This window comes from Muscardinus avellanarius (assembly GCF_963383645.1).
Source record: "Muscardinus avellanarius genome assembly, chromosome: 6".
In the NCBI taxonomy this organism is placed as follows: domain Eukaryota; kingdom Metazoa; phylum Chordata; class Mammalia; order Rodentia; family Gliridae; genus Muscardinus; species Muscardinus avellanarius.
In genome coordinates, this window is record NC_137791.1 from 139,484,428 (window position 1) to 139,505,617 (window position 21,190).

Below are 21,190 nucleotides of genomic sequence, written 5' to 3' on the forward strand. Positions count from 1 at the left end.
ATTACAGGTATGTGCCACCACGCCTGGCTGAGATAGGGAGGCAGGGATGGGAAATGATCCTCAAACTCATTCTCATGCCACACACAAAAGCTAAACTAAGCATAACACTCCTGTGATCCTAATGCTTAGAGGCTGACAGGAGGATCCTAGGTTCAAGGCCGACTTGAGTAATGTGGCAAGACTTTCAGAATAAGAAAGAGGGCTGAGGGTGTACTTTGGAGGTAGGATGCCCCTGGGCTTCACCCCCAAAACAACAACAGATAAAACTAAAGGAGAGTGGGGGTACCAAGCACTGTGTGAATATATCACTGTCAACATGCTCCACATAATCACGTGAGACTATAGTGCACCAATAAAGAAAAGTAAATCTTTTAGAAGATACAAGAAAATATTACCTTTGAATAGACAAATAGTTCTTAGAACAAAAACATTAACCAAGCCAAGTGTGTTGGCATAAGCCTGTAATCTCAGTACTTGGGAGGCTGAAACAGGAAGATTGGCAGGTTGAAGCCTGCCTCAGCAACAGTGAGGCCCTCGGCAACTTAATGAGACCTTTCTGCCAAATCGGTCCTTCCCCTCTCCCACATGATCGTGCAGCAGGGACAGGAGGCGGGGCCCTGGAAGCAGAGATATCTGGAGACTCCAGGTGCCAAAGGACATACTTGAGACTGGAGACTACAGATGTGCTAGAGAATTGGCGTTCCCACACTTAGTCACCCCCCCCCAATACCGGCTGAAAAGCAAGATCATTTCCGCCTGCCATGTGGGCGCCTCAGCAGGCCAATCTGGAATACCCGGCGGGACTCTCCAGGCAGATGGCTTGTCGGTTCCTTCCCCTGACCTGCTGACCTTGCCCCAAATCCCGAAGGTGCCAAGTTCCTTCAGATTGAAGCAGATTTTTGTTACCTCGGTGAGTGCTTTGCCTCCTTCGAGGTCTCCCCAAGCCCCAACATCCCCAGTTCAATCTTTCACTTTCCAACTAAAAAAATTAAAAAGGGCTGGGGGAGTAACTCAGACATATGTTTTTTGGTTCAAACGCCAGACTGAAAAAAAAAAGCATTAACCGTATAAAAACTGGTAAGAGCTGGGTATGGTGGCACATGCTTATAATCCCAGTACTTGGAAGGCTGAGACAGGAGGATTGCACATTTGAAGCCAGCCTCAGCTACTTAGCCCTTCATAACTCAGTGAGAACCCGTTTCCAAATAAATACATCGGGCTGGCCATTTAGCTCAGAGATAGAATGCCTCTGGGTTCAATCCTCAGTGCCACAAAAAACTGGTAAGGTGAATTTCACCAAAATTAAACCTGTGACCAAATGACAGTCAATAAAGTGTGAATACATCTCTCTGACACAGAACTTGGATCCAGAATATGTAAGTAATATTTACTTGCAATTAACAGGAGCAGAGCTGGGACTCTCCCATACTGCTGGTAGAGGGCAACTCGTCCACCACTTCGGAGCAATCTTTGGCCACTGTTGTAAACTTAGACACCCGAGAATTTCTTTCAAAGGAAATGATAAATTTCTTTCCAGAGACGAGGAAGAAAACCCAAAAGAACAACTGTACATATATGTCCAGGAAACTTTCTGGGAAACAAAACTGGGAAGAGAGATGCCCACCAAGAAGAGAATGGACAGCCGGGTATGGTGGCTCACACTTGTAATCCCCGCGTTTGGGAGGTGGACACAGGAGGATCGCGCAGGTTCGAAGCCAGCTGCGCTGGCTTAAGAGACCCTGTTTCCAAATAAAAAGTATAAAATAGGTCTGGGAGTGTAGCCCGGAGGTAGAAGGGTTTCGAATGGACAAACTGGACTAGGTTAACACAAGTTGCTACTCTTGCTGCTCTGCAGTATGCAAAGGAACTACAGAAAACTGGTGAATCTCAAGAGCTTGTGTTGAGTTTATCAAGACAAAAACTAACCAGGTGTGGAATTGCACACCTGTAATCCTAGGATCTGGGAGGCTGAGACAGGAGAATCACAGGTTCAAAATCAGCCTCAGCAATTTAGCAAGGCTCTGAGCAACTTAGTGAGATTCTGTTTCCAAATAAAAAGTAAAAGAGCTGGGAGTATAGCTCAGAGGTAGAATGTCCCTGGGTCAAATCGCTAGCACCACACACACAAAGACACAAAAGCTGAACAGATGAGCCCCCTTTTTTGCAGCAAAGGCAGCCACAACCTCAGGCCTCACAGAGCTGCAGGCTCAGCCTGCTGACCAGCAAAGGGGAGCACAGAACAGACCCAGGCAAAAGCCCCACACAGAAACGCCTCACATGGAAATGAGAAATAGAAAGCCATTTTATTAACACGTTTTACATTTACAGTTTATTAGCTAATCAACATCAACATGCAAAAATAAGCGCTAGATACAAACCTCTACCATATGGTTCTGTGTGGACTACATGGTTCATTGACTTTGAAAACCCCTCAGTACTTATTTCAGCTGAACTACCAGTGTCTGTAGTGAATAGCACTTAGACTAGGGTTACGGAACCATCCAGCAAGGCCTCTGCAGAAACTCGGTCCAGTGGAGTTCCACATGATACATTCTGGAAGCAGGAAGTAAGGCGGTGGCGGTGCGTGGAAGATGAGCTGCTGAACCTACGCACACAGCGACACAGGCCCAGAGCCGCCAGCCAGGCCAGCCCAGGGCAGCGCCAGGCACTTGGGCAGTAGCTCTGCAGCAAGGGCAGGAAAAGCCCTTGCGCACCACGCTGCCCCGCAGCTCGCCGAGGCCACTCCAGCGCGCTGGCACCCGGCCTGGGCTCTGGCTGCACCGCCGTGAAGGACCAGCCCCATTCCTCAAGTCCCCCCACCCCCCATCTCAGCATCACGAGAAGGAAGAAACTGAGGAAGAGGAAATAATCGACTCATTTTGAGGTGTGCTGAGTTCCCTGGTGTTCAGGTCAGTCTGTAGAGAAAGTTTCCTTTGACATCTGCAGGTACTCCGCAGAAGCAAACAGTCGACTTATATTACAAAATCCTACTGATCAAAACGCTGTTTTCAAGTACAAACTTATTCAATCTGACTTCCTCTCTTCCTAAGAGTATTTATCGTTGCTCACTGATCTTTGGTCGCAAGAAATAGAAGCGCCGCCCAAGCTGGAGCAGGGCAGGGGGAGGGCGCCCTGGCCCCGAGGCGCGCACTTGGCGACACGGCCTACATGATGTACACTTTCTCGGCTTGTGAGAAGTGGAAGACTTCTTTGGTTCTTGGGCAAACAACTTTATCATCTTGGCGAATAGAAAGCAGAGACTGAAAAATAAGAACAGGAACATGTTAGGACGATGAAATGCAACCTAAGTTACGACTTCTTAGAGACCCACATAATGAACTATCAGGAACAAGCCGTCTGTCTTGCGTCACTCGCTGAATGCAGTTGTTGGGGACTGTGGGGCTGTCCACCTTCAGTGGCAGCCCAGACCACACGCTGGGATGATCAGGAGAGTGCGACCCACCCAGCCCCAGCCTGTGGGCGCAGCAACCCTCCGGGCCTCACGTTGTAGCCGTAGACGTAGCCATTGGGCAGCATCATGGGTGGGTTGTTCTCATTCATGACGTCACCGGAGATCTTGCAGACCAGGCGAGAGTTGGCGCAGTGGGCCATGGGCAGAGGCTGTGCCAGCTTGTTCAGGGAGCGACTGCACACGGGGCAGTCGGGGCTCTTGGAACTGCCGTCCTCCTTGTAGCACTGTCTGTATGCAGGTCAAGGAAGGGCTGGGGCAGCAGGGAGACAGGCTCACCACGGCCACTCATTGCTCAGATCACAGTGGCCTTGCTGGCCCATCGGTCACCGCACAAAAAACATAGGCTAATGTTCAAGGCAAAAAATGCTGCTTTCAGCACAGAACAGCCACCCAGAGGCCTGACCGGAGCCAAGAAGCCACAGCACCTCTGTCCCTGGGGCCTGCACACAAGAGCACAGTGTCATGCCGACTGAGGTCCCCCACTCCCAAGGGCCCCAGCCTCTCAAGCAGAAGAGCCAAGAGCCCCGAGGGCGATGTCCTCACGGAGCCTCATGGAAGGCAGTGAGCAAACAGTGCTTCTCCCCCAGCGTTCAACAGGACAGGTGCAAGGAGACGGCCAGCCCCCATCAGAGCACAGCACGCCGGGCAGCTGCTCACCACCCTGCAGCACGGTCATGCACACACAGGACAGAGTGGCAAATAGCGACAGGGTCGCACACACACGGGACAGAATCACGTGAAAGGTGGGCCAGTCTCATCACAGGACAGAGCTATCCAACTCGGATTAGGAGGAGTCAAAAGTGTCTGGCCTAGAAAGGAAGGCCCCCTGCCACAGCACCACCTTTGGGAAGCAGAACAGAGACCCTTGGCTGGGTGGGGCCAGTCCCTAAGTCTCAGGGACCCTGGGGAGCCAGGTGTGCAGCAGCTGGAGACAGACAGAGAGGAAGCAATGCACCTCGGGCTGGGTAGCCTCTGTCCTCAAGACTCGGGACAGTGGCCGAGGGCAAGGCCAGTCTGCTAAAATGGGGCCACGGACAGGAGCCCAGGCGGCGCAGGCAACACGTGCAGAGGATACGGTGTCTTTATGGCTGAAAGGCCTGCCTGAAGGGTGAGGGTGAACACCGAGTTGTTTCCCAGCTGGTGCAGTCGGTAGTTGTCGTATCGGAACTGCTGGATCAGCATCCGCCACCGGGCCGGGTCTAGGAGGTCCTGGAGGAGACAAGGCGGAGGTTTCTGGACCCTCTGGACAGCTCCCAGGAGACCCGATGGGATAGGGCAGGGTGGTGTCGTGGCTGGCACCTGCCCTCACCAGCCCAGACCCTCTGCACTAAAGGCCAGCACTCATGCGCTCCCATGAGCCCTGATTTTATATCCAACAAGAACCCTGCTGGCCTTGCTTTCTGGAACATCATGTGTCCATAAACTGATCCAAATGGTCTGGATGTGAGGCATCCTGTGGCCTAAGGACAAGAAAGGGCTCTCTGGGCTGGAAGGACAGCTGGGTGCAGGTGCTACAGAGTGCCAAGGCTGAGGGGAGAGACTGAGCCTCCAGAGTGATGCTAAGGACAAGAGCAAGTGTGAGTGTGATTCAGACCAAGGCAGAAGGGGCGAACAGTATCTGTCAGAGAAAGACTGGCAGACAGAGGCAGGGAAGGGCACCACCAGCCCTTCTCTGTGGACTCCTCAGACAGTCTTAGGGTAAATAGCACACTTCAACTTTTTTTTTTCTTCTTGGCGCGGTACTGGGGATGGAACCCGGGGGGCATTCTACCTCTGAGCTACACCCCAGCCCTATTTTGTATTCTTTATTTTGAAACAGGGTCTCACTGAGTTGCAAAGGGCCTAAATAGCTGAGGCTGTCTGCAAACTATGATCCTCCTGTCTCAGCCTCCCGAATGCTGGGATTACAAGAGTGCACCACCATGCTCGGCCACATCAACCTTTTTTTTTGGCGGGTCTGGGGACGGGACCCAGGGGCATTCAACCTCCGAGCTACACCCCCCCCTTGCCCTATTTTCTTATTATTTTTCTGAAACAGAGTTTCACTAAGTTGCAGAGGGCCTCACTAAGTAGCTGAGGCTGTCGGTGAATAGCGATCCTCCTGTCTCAGCCTCCTGAATGCTGGGATTAGAAGTGTGAGCCATCACGCCCTGCTCCACTTCAACCTTTTAAAAACCATTTTAGTATTACTTATATACAAAAGCAAACTTTGTGTGGTATTAAATCGACATTCCAGAAGACTCTGAAGTAAAGGGTGCTTTGCCTTCTGGTCTCATAGCTACTGCTTTCTCTAAACAAAAGTATCCTCAAAGCCGGGCATGAGCCGGGCGTGGTGGCACATGCTTGTAATCCCAGCGCTTGGGAGGCTGAGACAGGAGAATCGCACAGGTTCAAAGCCAGCCTCAGCTACTTAGCGAGGCTCTCAGCAACTTAGTGAGACCATGTTTCCAAATAAAATAGAAAATATGTTTGGGAGTACAGCCCAGAGGTATAAATGCCCCTGGATTCCACCCCCAGTACCACAATTAATTAATTCATTCATTAAGCAAACAAACAAACAAGCTGGGCATGATGATGCAAGCCTGTAATCCCAGTATTCAAGAGGCTGAGATAGGAGGATCGCAAGTTCACAGCAAGCCTCACCAACTTAGTGAGACCCTGCTTCAAAATAAAAAACAAAATAGGACTGGGGGTGTAGCTCAGAAGAACATCCCCGGTGCATCCCCAGCAACACAGAAACAAAAGAGCTTCCTTGTGCCTTCCTGCCACACAGGACACCGGGTTGGAGTTGGGGGGAGCTCAGCCCAAGCTCAAGAAAGCACGGGTCCCTCGCTCCTCTCTTCATGGCTTCTGAGACATACATGTTCCCAACTATTTGTTCAAGTCAGCGCCACCCTAAACCGCGGGTGTTCCTCAGGCTGCAGGTTCCTACGTGAACGTGGTCTGCATCTTTGGCATGCTCAGATTCCCGTCGCTGGCAGGAAGCTACGTGGTGGCTGTGCTGTCACCAGCTCGCCTTGGCTCTGGTGAGCGGCCGGGCATGGCCGTGATCCTGGGAGGCCCACGCGAAGGGCAGGGGCTTCTCCCTGTTGCCTCAGCCCCTCTGCACTAGGTAAGGCACCTAAGGGAGGCCAGATGAGCCACTTGCTAAACCCACGTTTCATCACCAGACTGGGCCAGCCTTTACTGCAGTTCTAACAGTCTCCAGAGCAAGCGAAAGACACCTGAAGCGCTGACCACATGTGAGCAGCTGAGCCAGCCTGCGGCACCTGGCCTGGCGGCGGCTTCCACAAAGCTCCCAGGCCTCAGCACTGTACGGGCGGGCGCAGGCAGGCCTTCCAGAGGGGCCAGCCAGTGTGCCCAGGGGGAGCTGCAGGGCAGCCTCAGAACATCGAGGCCAGCGAGATGCACACATGGTGCACTCTCAGGTCCCATGATGCTCAGCTGAGCAGGGGAGGGGGCTGTGAGCGGCAGGCCCAGATGGGTGGGGCTGGTGCCGGCATCCCGGCACTGGTCAGCCATGTGTAGGACCACTTCCCCTCCCCAGGCCAGGACACAGGGCCTCAGCGCAGAGGGCTGGGACAGCAGATCTGAGTGAGCCTGATGCCGAGGCGGTGACACCACCGGTGGGCTGGCCCATGAGGGGCAGCAAGAGGAAGCGAAGGAGAGAAGGCAGAAGAGGGAGGCCGAGGCCCAACGAGCCGGGCGGAGCTCTCTCACGCCCTCTGACCCAAATCTCCATTAGCAGACTGGGAATAAAGCAGGGCGCATAGGGGTGGGCCCTCGCAGGGTGCTCAGGAGCCCACAGCACCCGAGCCACCCACCCCACGTGATGCCTTGGCCCTGAAGGCCAGCGGGAGCCTCGGGAAGGTGGGACATTACCTTGTACGGGGAGATGTGTGTGTCTGGTGGGAAGGCCAGCATGCCCATGACCTGGCGAACCTCGTCCAACTGGCTCCCTTCAGCCTGACTGAAGTGTTTTCTTGCGTGTCTACAAAACAACATTTTGGCACATTTAAGTTGCATGTTCACCTTCAAGGACCTGTGCTAGCATCCCCGTGCCCAGAAGCAGGGCTGGGCAGGAGGAGCTGGTTCACCAGGGTCGGAAGGGCGCCTGGGTGAGACCTGCAAGTGCCTCCCCCGTGGATGCTCACCCCGCGCACAATCCCGGGAGCAGAGGCTCCGGCCTCCTCACGCCTCCCTGCTCCACACGGCCAGCCTGGCTCCCAGCCTGGTGTGCAAGTGAGCACACGGCCATGGTCCTTTCCGTGTGACACACAGCTGGCTTCTGCCCAGAGCCCACACCCACCCGAGGGGCTATGCGGTGGAAGAATGAGGTGAGATGCAGCCCCCAGCTGTTGGGTGGCACCTGCTCAACCTGAGGCCTATGCCCATGGGTCCACACCTTCCCAAGAGCCCCACAGGTCTAGGGCCACTGGGCACTGGCCTGCTGTTGGAGCTGCACTGTACTCTGTGCCCATGGCCTCAAACTAGCCCCTCTGCTCCACGGACGGACGACACAGAACTGCGGCCCCAAAGTACGTGGCTCTGGTTGGAGATGGGGGTCAGGCAGCACTTCAGGGGACAACAACCTGGCCACGAGGCTAAAGCACCAATGGGCAGAAGAGAGAACAGGAAGCAAAGGGGCCACGCGGCCAGAGGGAGCGGGGGTCCAGCTCAGGACATACCCATGGCAAGTTCACATGGCTGGCTGCCCCATGGGAAGAGGGTGAGCCAGGCACCTGCCCAGGATGGCCGAGAGAGAGAGGTGAGGCTGACCGGGTCTCTCTTGAGCTCTGTGCAGGCAGGCAATGAGAGCCCATGGCTGACATCCTAATTCTAGGATAATAGAGCCGCTTTCCTGATTGGCTAATGCCAATCTTTCCCTTAAACACACAAACATACACAAAAGCCCTGAAAACACTCTGCACACCGAGCTTCACCTGGCCAGGACGAGGCCCGCATGTTTACTGACACAGTCTGGACCTCATGCAGCGTGACTCTACTCGGTACACACCATGGTCCAGGTACCTAGGTCAGACATGTATCTGTCAAACACGCAGCTGGGCAGGGTGGTGTGTGCTTGTAGTCCCTCCCAGCTGCTCGAGGCTGAGTCAGGAGAATGGCTTAAGTCTAGGAGTTCAAGGACAGCCTGGGCAACATAGTGAGACCCTGTCTCATGCACACACAAATACAGACATGGTCAAAAGTGATCACCAGCTGCTGGTGCTTTCAAAAACGCAAGGCAAATGCAGCCAGTGAGCCCTGTGGCCTGGCACCAGACTCAGGGCCCAGGGGGCTGGGGGGCAGTCCACAGGCTGAGCTGGTGAAGGCTGCTGGTCACTAGGCCCCAGATAAGGGTCAGCGGGACTAGCCCATCATGAGGCACAGCCATGTGTCCAACTGACAGGCGAGTCAGGACCCCCAAAACACGGCCCCAGCAACACACCATCCCCTCTGCTCCCATCCCCTCCAGGTCCTGTGGATGTCGCCTGCCACCTCCACACCCCACACCACCCCAAGCCTTCTCGCCCTCCCTCCTCAGCCTCCTGCCAACAGAGGCCCTGCCATGCCTGCCCCAGAGAGTGCCACTCCACCCAGGCGCAGGTCCCAGCAATGCTCTGGGCAGGCTGCAGGCCAGTGCTGGTCAGCAGCTCAAGCGTGTCTCCCACAGAGGAGCAGCAGCTCAATTACTTCCTCATACCTGCTTGTTTTAAGAAAATTCCAAAAACAAAACTTAAATGGCACTCATCGCTTCTACTAGTGGTCCTGGGGGTTGAACTCAGGAGCGTTCCACCTGAGCTACACCCTCAGCCCTTCTTACTTTTTGTTCTGAAGCAGGGTCTCCCTAGGTTGCTGAGAACCCCGTGACACTGTGAGGCTGCCCTTAAACACACAATCTCCCGGTCTTAGCCTCCAAATAGTGGGATCACAGCTGGCATGCTATTTTAGACTGTAATGAAGACTTTCCATCGAAGTAAGATCTTAGCACGCCCTGTTGTCCTGGCACCAGAGGGCACTGTTAGGCCAGAGCCCTGCGGCCACCCCGGGAGCGCAGCTGTTTGGTGGTGCCCGCCCCTGTGCCAGGTACAGCACAGGCACTCAGCCTCACCCCTGCCTGCCACTCCGGGGCCAGGCCAGCTGCCAGGCCAGCATGGCAGGCTGAGGTCCTCCTGGAGGGGACCCACTGTTCACCACAGCAAACAAGGCAAGAACACAGCTCTGGGCTGTCCCAGCTGTCACTGGGGCATTGTAAGCCTCCCATTCCCCTGGGGAGTGCCCACCCCGGGTAGCACAATCACACAGCCCCGTGGGGGGCTGCACAAAAAGAGTGTGGAGAAGGCCAGAGGGGGTAGCCAGCCCTGGCCGAGCAGATGTCACCCATGGACACGAGCCAAGGCCAGGATGGAACAGGACGGAGACCCCCTCCCTGTCAACCCCCAGTGGCTAGAGGTGCAGAGGGTACCACCAGTCAGCTAGACCGTGTGCAGACGCCTGGCGGGCACCCTGCTTGGAGCTCCAGGCTTAGTCGGCAGGGGCCTCAGCAAAGTGGGAGCAAGAAGACCCTGCACTCCAGAGCTGCCGCCACCTCCTCCAGGAGGGCCGCTGGGGGGCTGAGATGGCTGGTTGGGGGAAGCAGTGGGAGATGCCCCTGGCCGCCTCCTCCTCCTCCGGTAGACGCTGCACATCCGAACGAGGGTGAGCAAGAGCAACTCTTCCCGCCCTCTGCCCGGCTGCAGGGCCCTGTCCAGGGAGCCAGCTGTGCCCAGGGACAGCCAGGGTCCTCCCACGTGGCCACGATGGGAACGGCCCAGACTGAGGCCCTCAACGGATGCAGGGCTGATGCCACAGGGCACTCCCACCACTGGCAGTGTGGAGGCAGGGCCCAGAGCCCTGTCCGGGGCTCACGAGCACGGCTGCGGAGCCCTCGGCCACCAGATGGGAAGCCCGCTGGCACGCAGCCCAGCACCCAGGCCATGTGGGCGAGGGGCGTGGCGTGAGCGCCACCTCGTGAGCAGCAGGCGTGTGGTGCAGAACCTCACCTCACGGCGTCCAGGCGCTTGTTCTGCCGCACGAGCTCAATGAACTCCTGCATCCTGAGGCTGAACTCCAGGCAGCTCTGTGGGCAAAGGCAGGGTGGGTGTCAGTGCTCAGGGCTGTGGCCAGAACAGCCCTTCCACCTGCAGCCAACACCTCCCAGTGGGGCCAGCAGCCCCAACGCAGCCTCAGTGCGCCCAGGAGTGAAGTGGTGGGCGCAAGCAGGAGCCTTGAGCCCACAGGATCCACTGCCAGCTCCTCGCACGGGCAGAGGGGCCTCCGGTCCCCGTGGAGGGCCTAGCGCTCTCCCTAACGCATTTCCCTCCCATCACCCACAGGCCTCAGACACAGTGTTTCCAGTCGGCCTCGAAAGGGCAGTACTCTGCCAGGGATTGTTCTGGAAAAATCCAGACAAGCCACTGTCCCGAGACACTGAGGCCCGTAGGAAGGAGACTGACTCAGAAGTGGGTCCGAGGTAGGCTAGAAGGTGGCGCCTCAGGACTGACAGGAACATCTGAGCAAAGGTGGATGCGTAGGGGAACAGAGATGCTGGGGAGTGTTCCAGGAAGAAACAAAAGCCAGTGCAAAGGCCCTGGGTGGGTGGTGCCCAGAGTAGGCGGCAGCAGAGCCAAGGCTCCTACTGTGGTCATGGGCGAGGCCCAGGACCAGGTGGAGATGGCAGAGGGGTGGTCCCCACAGAGGTATAAGCCCAGGGTCAGCCGAGGCTGTGAGGGCGCTATGCAGGGGAGGGCACAGGCGGCATGGACACAGAAGGCTGCAGTGTCTGGAGCACCGCAGCGATGGGGGTGGGTGGGCACTATGGGGCCCACAGGTGCAGTCTGCACAGAGGCCCACAGCTGACTGGAAACCAGACCTACACATCCAATCTGGGCTGGAACTCGCGTTCCCAGAGAAGTGGCCAGTGGAAAGAATTAACTTCTGCAACCTCAGTGGAAACCAGGGTTTGTGTGTGTGTGGCCCCGGGGACTGACCCAGGGGCATTTTACCTCCAGGCTACACTCTTAGTCCTTTTTTATTTTGACGCAGTCTCGCTAGGTTGGTACCGTCTCGCTATTTGCTGAGGCTGTCCTTGGCCCTCAGTCCTGTCTCAGCCTCCCAGGCTGAGAAGCACGTGCCCCCCATGCCCGGCAGAAAGCAGGAGTCTTTCATACAAGCAGTGACTTCAACCTCGAGCATTGACGTGGCTTCAGAACACGTTCGCACTTCCCACTAAAAGCAGGAGGGAGGAAAGGCATGGCCCTGGGGCTCTGCGCCTAGACGTCATGGTCCCCAGAACAAGCATCTGGGGCTCTGTGCCCACGTCATTCTGATGCTCCAGCACCCTGCGCACACACTGGATTCAACAGAATTCTCCAAGGCAAGTCAATGAGCCCCCCAAACATCTAAACCTTCAATCGGGCCCCAGTACCGTGCATTCTCACGTACTCCCAGGGGCCATCTCAGCCTGACCCTGGCAGAGTGCACCCCAACCCTGTGCCTGGTGCCACGGCCCGCTCCTCAGCCACACCACACACGAGCACCTGCAGTGGTGATGCTCAGTGGGGATGGGCCAGGGACACTCAAGGTGGCTCCCGGCCCCCTCCTACACTGCCCTGAGCCTTGTGCCTGTGGTCTGCACCTGCAGTCTGCCCTGAGTAGGAACAAGGCACCCCGGCCCCACAGTGGGGCAGGCGTGGTGTGCTCAGTGCCGAGTTGGGGACACTCTGAAGCCCACTGAAAAGAGGCCAGCTCACCACATGGTCCCTGGGAGCGGCCTGGCCCACTGCCGAGTGGACAGGCACTAGTGGGCCCTCTGCTCCATCAACGCCAGGCAGCAAGTCCAAGAGGGACTCCCCACACAGAGTCCTGCAGAGACCCCGAGTCCTGCAGAGACCCCACCTTCCCTGGCCCTGCGTCGTGGCACCCGAGGGCTGTCTAAAAGCAGGAAGGCGCCACCTAACAGACCACTTGGGAGAGCAGGACTCTGGGTAACTCTAGGTAACTGCTTTGTCTAATGCACCTCTTTAAACTTGTCTTCACGATTAGGACTGCTCTTTGCTCTAACACATTAACTTTCAAGCCATCCACTAACAGGCAGGTGCATCCATGTGGTGGAATCAGGTGGTCAGACTCATCTTGAGCACGCGAGTCTTGGTAGTGGCACGGGCACAAACACTGGCCACTCTGGGTGCCCCACAACAGGTCTGGTACCTCGAGTTTCCCCACTCCACAGGCTCTGACACCAGGCGCCCAGATCACTGCCTCAGTCCCTTGCGGGGCCTAACACCTGAGTCCATTCAACAGGTACTAGACTGAACCCCATTATTCTTAGTTTACAACAGTACAACTCGGGTCTCAAAAGTCTCTTCCCATGTAGGTTCTCAGGGTGCCTCTGGTCTGCTGGGCACCCACGTGTGCACACAGACGTGGACAGCCGCCGTCCTGCTCCGCTCCACTGACCGCGCCATCAGGTGTCCTCAGGGTGCACAGCTGCTGAAGTTCCCCTCCAGCCTGCCTCCGTGGATACTGAGGCTACGCCACAGCCACGCACACTCAGCCCCTGCCTGCCTGCAGCTACCAACCATGCAGACGGGCCCACAGCAGCGTGGCAGGTGGTCAGGGCTTGCAGAAATCGCCCTCGGGCGGAGACCCCTTGAGGGAGTGGGGGCGGAGCTGTGCAGGTGTGCCCAGCGAGCGAGCGAGCGTTACATACCAATTCTGGCTTTCCTTTTAGGGGTTCCATACCAAGATCCTCACTCTCTTTAGGGGAGCCGCTGGCGGCTCTACTCTTTCGTCCCGTCTTCGCCTCGTACTCGCCTTGGCGGCCCTGAGTGGCAGAGAGTGTCACTCTCGGCTGGTGACTATGTGCACCCGACAAGCTCAACCAAGGGGGTTAAAGAAGCACTCAGCTTAGGAAACAGAAAACAAACAGTTTCTCTAACCAAGGCAGGGGCTGTTAATAAACGTTAAGGCATTTCTGCAAGCCCTAGGACCGCACGATCTTTAGTGAGCAGGTTAAAATTCTGCAGTTTATGCCTTGTATTCAGCAGAATACCACTGTCCAGGGTGCTACAGCCTCTGGGGAACAGCCACCTCCTGGCAGCTTCTCGTCTACAGCTGGCCCAGGAGCCCAGAAACTGCCTACCTACAATGGTGCCATGCTTCCGAAGGGCGATGACCCAGCCCTATCATGGGAGGCTGATCCTAGGGTTTCTACCTAAAAGCAGACCACCACCCCACGCATCCCAAACGCAAGCCAACCCAGCAACCCAGTGGAGAAGCCAAAACCACTACTAACAACAGGTGAGGGTGCGCTGGGTTCTGGGCAGGTGGTGCAGTTTCCGTCCGATACCCACCCAGCCCGCCAGGGGAGCCCCATGCACCTTCATCTTCCGGAGCCGGGACTTGTTGTCGTGGCACCAGGCCAAGCAGGTGGCTGTCTCACGCCTCTCAAGGGACTCCTCCACTTCTTTGGCTGTCAGGAACATCTCGATATTCACCAGATCCTTAGGGGAAGGGGCAGCTGGGGTCAGACTGGACCCACATGCAGGGGTATCCAGTCCTGACCCTCCCCCAGCTGAGCCTCCAGCCACAGCACAGGCCCAGCCCCAGCACCCCCGCAACAGCCCCAGGGGACAGTCTCCATGAACAAGAATAGCCCAAGACTGAAGCTCACAAAGGGCAGACCCTGTTGATAGGGGCCAGGCCCCAGATTTCAGGGAGAGGGGACAGAGGAAACATCAACACCTGCCCACCGAGGTCACATGTTAAGCACAGGTCTCCCCTTCCCAGGCAACCTCCTAGCACAGGATGGAGCCCCCCACAAGGCCTCCTAGATCAGGATAGAGCCCCCTCCTGCCTCCTAGATCAGGATAGAGCCCCCCCAGCCTCCTAGATGAGGACAGAGCCCCCCAGCCTCCTAGATCAGGATAGAGCCCCCCCTGCCTCCTAGATCAGGATAGTGCCCCCCCAGCCTCCTAGATGAGGACAGAGCCCCCCAGTCTCCTAGATCAGGACAGAGCCCCCCCAACCTCCTAGCACAGGACAGAGCCCCCCAGCCTCCTAGCACAGGATAGAGCACCCCCGGCCTCCTAGCAAAGGATAGAGCACCCCCCCCAGCCTCTTAGCACAGGACAGAGCCCCCCCCAGCCTCCTAGCACAGGATAGAGCACCCCTGGCCTCCTAGCACAGGATAGAGCACCCCCCAAGGGTCCTAGATCAGAATAGAGCCCCCCCCAAACCTCCTATATCAGGACAGAGCCTCCCCCCAGCCTCCTAGCACAGGATAGAGCCCCCTCCCCCAGTCTCCTAGGTCAGTATAGAGCCCCCCCCCCAGCCTCCTAGCACAGGTTAGAGACCACCCCAGCCTCCTAGATCAGGATAGAGTCCCCCCCCAGCCTCCTAGATTAGGATAGAGCCCCACCCCAGCCTCCTAGCACAGTATAGAGCCCCCCCACAGCCTCCTAGATCAGTATAGACCCCCCCACAGAGTCCTAGCACAGCATAGAGCCCCCCAACCTCCTAGTACAGGATAGAGCCCCCACAGCCTCCTAGATTAGGATAGAGCCCCTCCATAGCCTCCTACATCAGGATAGAGCCCCCCCCATAGCCTCCTAGTATAGGATAGAGCCCCCATAGCCTCCTACATCAGGATAGAGGCCCCCCCATAGCCTCCTAGTATAGGATAGAGCCCCCATAGCCTCCTACATCAGGATAGAGGCCCCCCCCAGCCTCCTAGTATAGGATAGAGCCCCCATAGCCTCCTAGATCAGGATAGAGGCCCCCCCCAGCCTCCTAGTATAGGATAGAGCCCCCCAACCTCCTAGTACAGGATAGAGCCCCCACAGCCTCCTAGATCAGGATAGAGCCCCTCCATAGCCTCCTACATCAGGATAGAGCCCCCCCCATAGCCTCCTAGTATAGGATAGAGCCTCCATAGCCTCCTAGATCAGGATAGAGGCCCCCCCCAGCCTCCTAGTATAGGATAGAGCCCCCATAGCCTCCTAGATCAGGATAGAGCCCCCCCCCAGCCTCCTAGTATAGGATAGAGCCCCCATAGCCTCCTAGATCAGGATAGAGGCCCCCCCATAGCCTCCTAGTATAGGATAGAGCCCCCATAGCCTCCTACATCAGGATAGAGGCCCCCCCCAGCCTCCTAGTATAGGATAGAGCCCCCATAGCCTCCTAGATCAGGATAGAGGCCCCCCCCCAGCCTCCTAGTATACGATAGAGCCCCCCAACCTCCTAGTACAGGATAGAGCCCCCACAGCCTCCTAGATCAGGATAGAGCCCCTCCATAGCCTCCTACATCAGGATAGAGCCCCCCCCATAGCCTCCTAGTATAGGATAGAGCCCCCATAGCCTCCTAGATCAGGATAGAGGCCCCCCCCAGCCTCCTAGTATAGGATAGAGCCCCCATAGCCTCCTAGATCAGGATAGAGCCCCCCCCCAGCCTCCTAGTATAGGATAGAGCCCCCATAGCCTCCTAGATCAGGATAGAGGCCCCCCCATAGCCTCCTAGTATAGGATAGAGCCCCCATAGCCTCCTACATCAGGATAGAGCCCCCCCCCAGCCTCCTAGTATAGGATAGAGCCCCCATAGCCTCCTAGATCAGGATAGAGCCCCCCCCATAGCCTCCTAGTATAGGATAGAGCCCCCATAGCCTACTAGTACAGAACTGCCCCCCCCAGCCTCCTAGCACAAGACAGAGCCCTCTACAACCCCTGTTCATGTGATCTCCCACAAACAAGAGCACAGGATAGAGCCCCCACTACCCCAGCTCAGGATGCTGTGTTGTACCCCTCCAGCACCAGATACAACCCCTAGCCCACAGCATGGGGGACGCACCACAGGCCAGGCCCCCAAGGCCCCCACACTGGACAAGAGGAACAGCCCAGTGGAGCCTTGCCTTCCATAGCCAGTCTCTTCAGCAGAGAGGTTGACACTCTCCACTGTGCTGCTGGGTCCCAACCCAGATGCCAGCCCTGGTGAGCAGGAGGGTGGGGAGGCACAGGGCACCCACTGCTGGGACAGGCCCCGGCTGCAGAGCGCATCTGTGCAGGAAGGCTGGGGGCCACCCACCCGGGACAGCTCCCCCTGGGGTCCCAGAACAGGCCTGGAGACCAGAGCAGAAAGCCAGCGGCATGACCCTGGGGTGTCTGCCCAGACCTGGAAAAGTGTGCAGGGGAGAGCGCAGGCCAGACCTGAACTCTGAGGGCCCCCAATGGAGCTGAGGCCGGCTTCCACGTCAGCCTTAGCAAGAAAGGTCCAGAAACCCCAGCAACTCGCTCTCGTGTCCTCTTTTGTTTGGGTGCTGCTAATTTGGAGGGGGCAGCGGGAATCACAGGGCTTACCGATCCTCTCCCAAGGCCTATGCTCTTTGGGAAGGAACAAATAACAGCCACATCTGCCGAGCTCTGGAGGGTTCTCACAAAGCCAGGGACTCCCTGTAGCCAAGGGCCAGCTCAGACCCACAGGAAGGACTGAGATGCAGACACGTGCAGACACCACCAGAGAAGTGGGAAGCTATCTGAAAATAATTCCAATTTCAAAAGCTAAATTTCTCTAATAAAAACCAGCTTCTCAATTGGCGAGTAGGAGGTTGGACACAGAGTGTTCCTTTAGCCACACCCTGAGCTGATGTGCTCTTGTCTGCAAGGGCACAGCCCGAGCTCCGTCTAGGAGCAAGTCCCAACAGCCAGGCCTGGGGCAGGGGAGAGGGAGCAGGAAGCCGCTAGCAGCTCCTTCCAGAAGCTGTGGCTGGGCAGGGCCCACAGAGCCTACACAGGGAGATGTGCTGGACACAAGTTCCTAAGTAAAAGCAATCACAGTGAAAGCCAGACTCCTACTGTCTTACCGGAGGATAAACAATTAGTGACATACTCAAAAGCTCATGGCAGTTAAAAACAGAGACTCAGAACCTGCCAAGCCAATCCAGAGGCTCGGCATCATGACGCCCTGTGTGGCTAAGCACAGGCTGGGCGCTCAGTGGCCCTCTCTGGCCCATGGGCAGGGGGCAGGAGCGCGGCCGGTCTTTGCACTGGCCATGTGGGCGCTCCACTGACTCAAGGCCAGCTCTTTCAGACATGCTGGCACTGCCCGGCTGAGAGCAAGTTCAGGTTGGCCCCAGAAAAGCCAGCTCTATCCCATGGCCTTCGAGACTGCTAGGGACATCCGGGCCTTGCCCAGAAGGCGCAGGACAGTGGGGCAGAGGGCAGTGCCCCCCACTCAGTCTGAGACCCAGCCTTTGCCCGTGTACGTGCCAGATGGGCCCACTCGGCTCCCACAGCCCTCTAGCTGAGGTGAAGAGGAGCAAGCAGCAGGCTTGTAGAAAAGCCAAGGAAGCAAGCTGGGAAGAAGCCCGGACAGGAGGCTCCTCCATGGCCTGGGCTGTCACCTGGGACATGCGGCACTGCCAGGCACACCACCCAGGGTCAGCAGGACACCGAGGAGACTTCCCAGGGCTGGGAGAACGCCGCAGCCATGCGGGCAGCCTCTAGGCAGGCAGAGGAAGAGGACCAGGAGGTGAGACAGGGAGGCCAGGCCAGTCCACAGAGGCTGGACTCTGAGGGGGCTGGGGCGGCCTAGTCTGAGTCAGAAGAGTGGCGTGGAGGCCAGTCCCAGGATGGGGGCTAGGGATCCTATCATAGCTTCCTATAGCCTTCCTGGGCAAGGCTCACTGCTCTCCGCCGTGCAGAGGTGATGTCTGCCTCTGGAGCCTCTTGGATGGTGGCGTTCAGGGCAGGTGGAGCACAGGCACCACCTCAGACCAGGCCAGGGGAGGCTGACCTGGACGGGGAGGACGTCAACATGGACAGATGCTGGGAGCAGAGGGGCTTGGCCTGCAGGCACAGACTCAGAGATCAGGTGAGGGGGCCGAGGCAACAGGATGCGGCCTCCGCCCAGCGATAGCGAGACCCCCAGCACCCTCGCTCCAGAAAGCACCCACAGACAGGGCCGCCTGCCTCTGCACTTGCAGGCCGGGAGCCAGTAAGGCCAGACTTGGGGAGTGAGCACCTTGAGATAAGAACCAGCAAACACAGGGTCACAGGGAGGTGAAGCACCGGGAGGGCCGCGACCTCCCCAGTTTTCCAGAATCAGAACGCAAGCAGACAACAGGGGCCCAGGAGAGCACGCGGAGCCAATGCTCCCAGCCCGGCTACTGAGCCCGCCACCTCCACAGGCGGGAGTGGCCCTAGACTGCCCCCCACCAGCCACACGCACCCAGCCCCAGCGCGGGCCGCGAGCCCACCTCCACGCCGCCCTGGCGCGCCAGCTTCACGGCCGTGCTGTAGTAGCCGCAGCGCAGCAGATGCTCCACCATCATGCGGTCCATGCGCTTCCTCTTCCACAGGCTGGCCGCGGCCGGCTGGTCACTGCTGTGCTCCTTCAGGTGTTCGATCCTGCGCTTGCACAGCTTGGCGCTCTCGTCCTCAGCCTGGATGGACTCCACCGCCTGGGCACGGACAAGGGCCTGCTCAGGGTGGGCGCCTGCACCGCTCCCAGCCCCAGAGGACAGCGAGGAAAAGCGGACCACGCTGGGCCCACTGCTGCAGGACAGACTTAAGGAGCCAGCCGAGCTCCCCAGAGACAAGCCGGCTCGGTCCAGAGCGCAGGGCAGGCAGGTGCATCCTCACAGCTCATGCTCTCGTCTCTCGGGCTGCGCTACTACACACACACACTTTGAGACTTGTGATAGCTTCCTGTTAACTGTTTATATTATAAAGTTACCCTTTTTTGGGGGGTGCGTGCTTGTGTGGGCACTCACGCGCTGTACTAGAGATTTAACCCAGGGGCCTTCTACCTCTGAGATACACCCCCAGCCCTTTTATTTTTTATTTTGAAACAGAGTCTCACTAAGTTACTACATGCTGGTCTCAAATCTGCAATCCTCCTGTCTCGGCCTCCCAAGAACTGGAATTACAGGCATGTATCACTATGCCTAGCAATTATATTTTGAAACAGGCAGGGTCTCCTAAGCTGCAGAGGCTGGCTTCAAACCTGTGATCCTCTTATCTCAGTCTCCTGAGCACTGGGATTACAAGCATGTGCCACCCCCTTGGCTGACTTGATTCTTTTAAACCCTAAACTGCTTTTTACTCTTTCTACTTCCTGCAGGTTTTCAAGCTGTGTGGGAGGAGGGGTGAGGTAGGGGTGGTGCTGGGGACCGAACCCAGGGGCCTTCTACCTCCCAGCTACACCTCCAGCCTATTTTGAAACAAGGTCTCACTAAGTAGCTGAGGCTGGCCACAAACGCCATCCCTCTGTCTCAGCCTCCCACATACTGGGATTACTAGACCATGCCTAGCACGATTTTTTTTTTTAATTTTCAAACAGGGTCTCGCTAGGTGAGGAGCTCTGCTCTATGGCCGAGGCTAGTCTTGAGCCTGCAATCCTGTCTCACAAGTACTAGGATTACAGGTGTGCGTCACCACACTCGGCTCAAGTTGTTTTTTAATCTTTGGCACAGAACAGTGCAGAAGCTGACAGTCCCCACATAGTAAGTCTGGACAGGTCTCTCCATCATTAATCGTGCTGGTCTGGGGTCACTTGTCCTTCTCTGCCCTGGGCTCCCTGTACTGGATACTACACATCTAAGAACAGCCCGATGCTCAGACCGAGGGTGCCCTCTCCACGACAGAGTCTGCGTCTACTCAGCCTGAGCCCAAGGACACCGCTGGCTAGGACCACTCAAGCTAAGCTGAAGGCTCAGCCCCCGCGCCCCCGGCGGTCCTGACCCGGGCCGCAAAGCCGGAGCGCCTTCCTCGAGGTGCAGCGCTGTGGGGCTCACCCCCTCGGGTCCCATTTCCCCGGCCCAGCCAGCACTTCCAGGGCAGCAGCGTCCCTCTTCTCTTTGCTCTCTGACCCCTGCCCTCCAATTTGGACTGGTGATTCTTTTCTGCCCCCTGAGCTCCCTGGCACTTCCAGGAAGATCCCACTTTTGAATTGGGTCCCATGATCCAATCGCCCTAGCCTAACCATCCCAGCAACAAGAACCTTACATGCAATTCTCAGGGGAAATTCCAAAAGTAACCAATCAATCCACCACACGCCCGCTCTGCTGCTGCCTGGGATCGGGGCTTGAGTACAGGAGGGGGTCAGCTCAGCCCCTCCACCCTGCAGCCCTGGCTGCAGGGCACCTCGCTGCCCCCACAGGGACAGCGCATCAGTGGGGCACAGACCTTCCTCTTGAGGACACTGAGCTTCTCCACTACACCATCCAGGAGGCTGACCACAGAGTCCACAGCTGGGCAGCTGCTCAAGGTCTTCTCCAGCTCGGCCACCACCATGGTGACGTGGCTGGTCTCCCGGTCGATGTTCTTCTGAGCAGCTCGGAAGCGTTTGTTCAGCGTCTCGTAGGGCACCTAGACAGGAAAGACGGTGAGGACGTCTGGCCCTGTCTGACACTGGCATCTGCGCAGAGTGGCTGCTCTGCAGGACAGTCAGCACTGGACGAGGATGTAGGGCAGGGACGTTCTGCTCATCGGGGTCAGAGCGAAACCACCCATGCGCGTGTGCAATTACAACCCATGAGAAAACACTCACTTTATGCCGATTCTATAAAAGCTACTCCCTATCCCATATCTGGGAAATAAGGAAAAACCTCAAGAGTCACTGTGCCTCTCGTGACCTAGCTAACCTCTGCTGACACTTTCCCTCCACGGCCGGGCCGCTTGTCC

At 57.2% G+C, this 21,190-nt stretch overlaps 1 protein-coding gene across 3 annotated transcripts in view; it reads right to left on the reverse strand.

The window, feature by feature from the left end:
* Nucleotides 1-3,164: 3,164 nt before the first annotated feature.
* Nucleotides 3,165-21,190, reverse strand: part of MAEA (macrophage erythroblast attacher, E3 ubiquitin ligase) — a gene marked incomplete at both ends in the record, with an annotated part of 37,985 nt that continues 19,959 nt past the window's right edge. The window contains 8 exons of one of the 3 annotated variants that reach the window (XM_080697082.1): nt 3,165-3,260; nt 3,505-3,700; nt 4,548-4,681; nt 7,355-7,463; nt 10,516-10,592; nt 13,894-14,016; nt 18,763-18,966; nt 20,693-20,875. In XM_080697082.1, the coding sequence (XP_080553208.1) occupies nt 3,165-3,260; nt 3,505-3,700; nt 4,548-4,681; nt 7,355-7,463; nt 10,516-10,592; nt 13,894-14,016; nt 18,763-18,966; nt 20,693-20,875 (1,122 nt within the window). The remainder of the gene's footprint in view (nt 3,261-3,504; nt 3,701-4,547; nt 4,682-7,354; nt 7,464-10,515; nt 10,593-13,893; nt 14,017-18,762; nt 18,967-20,692; nt 20,876-21,190) is intronic. The other 2 variants (XM_080697084.1, XM_080697083.1) reach the window with 2 other exon arrangements.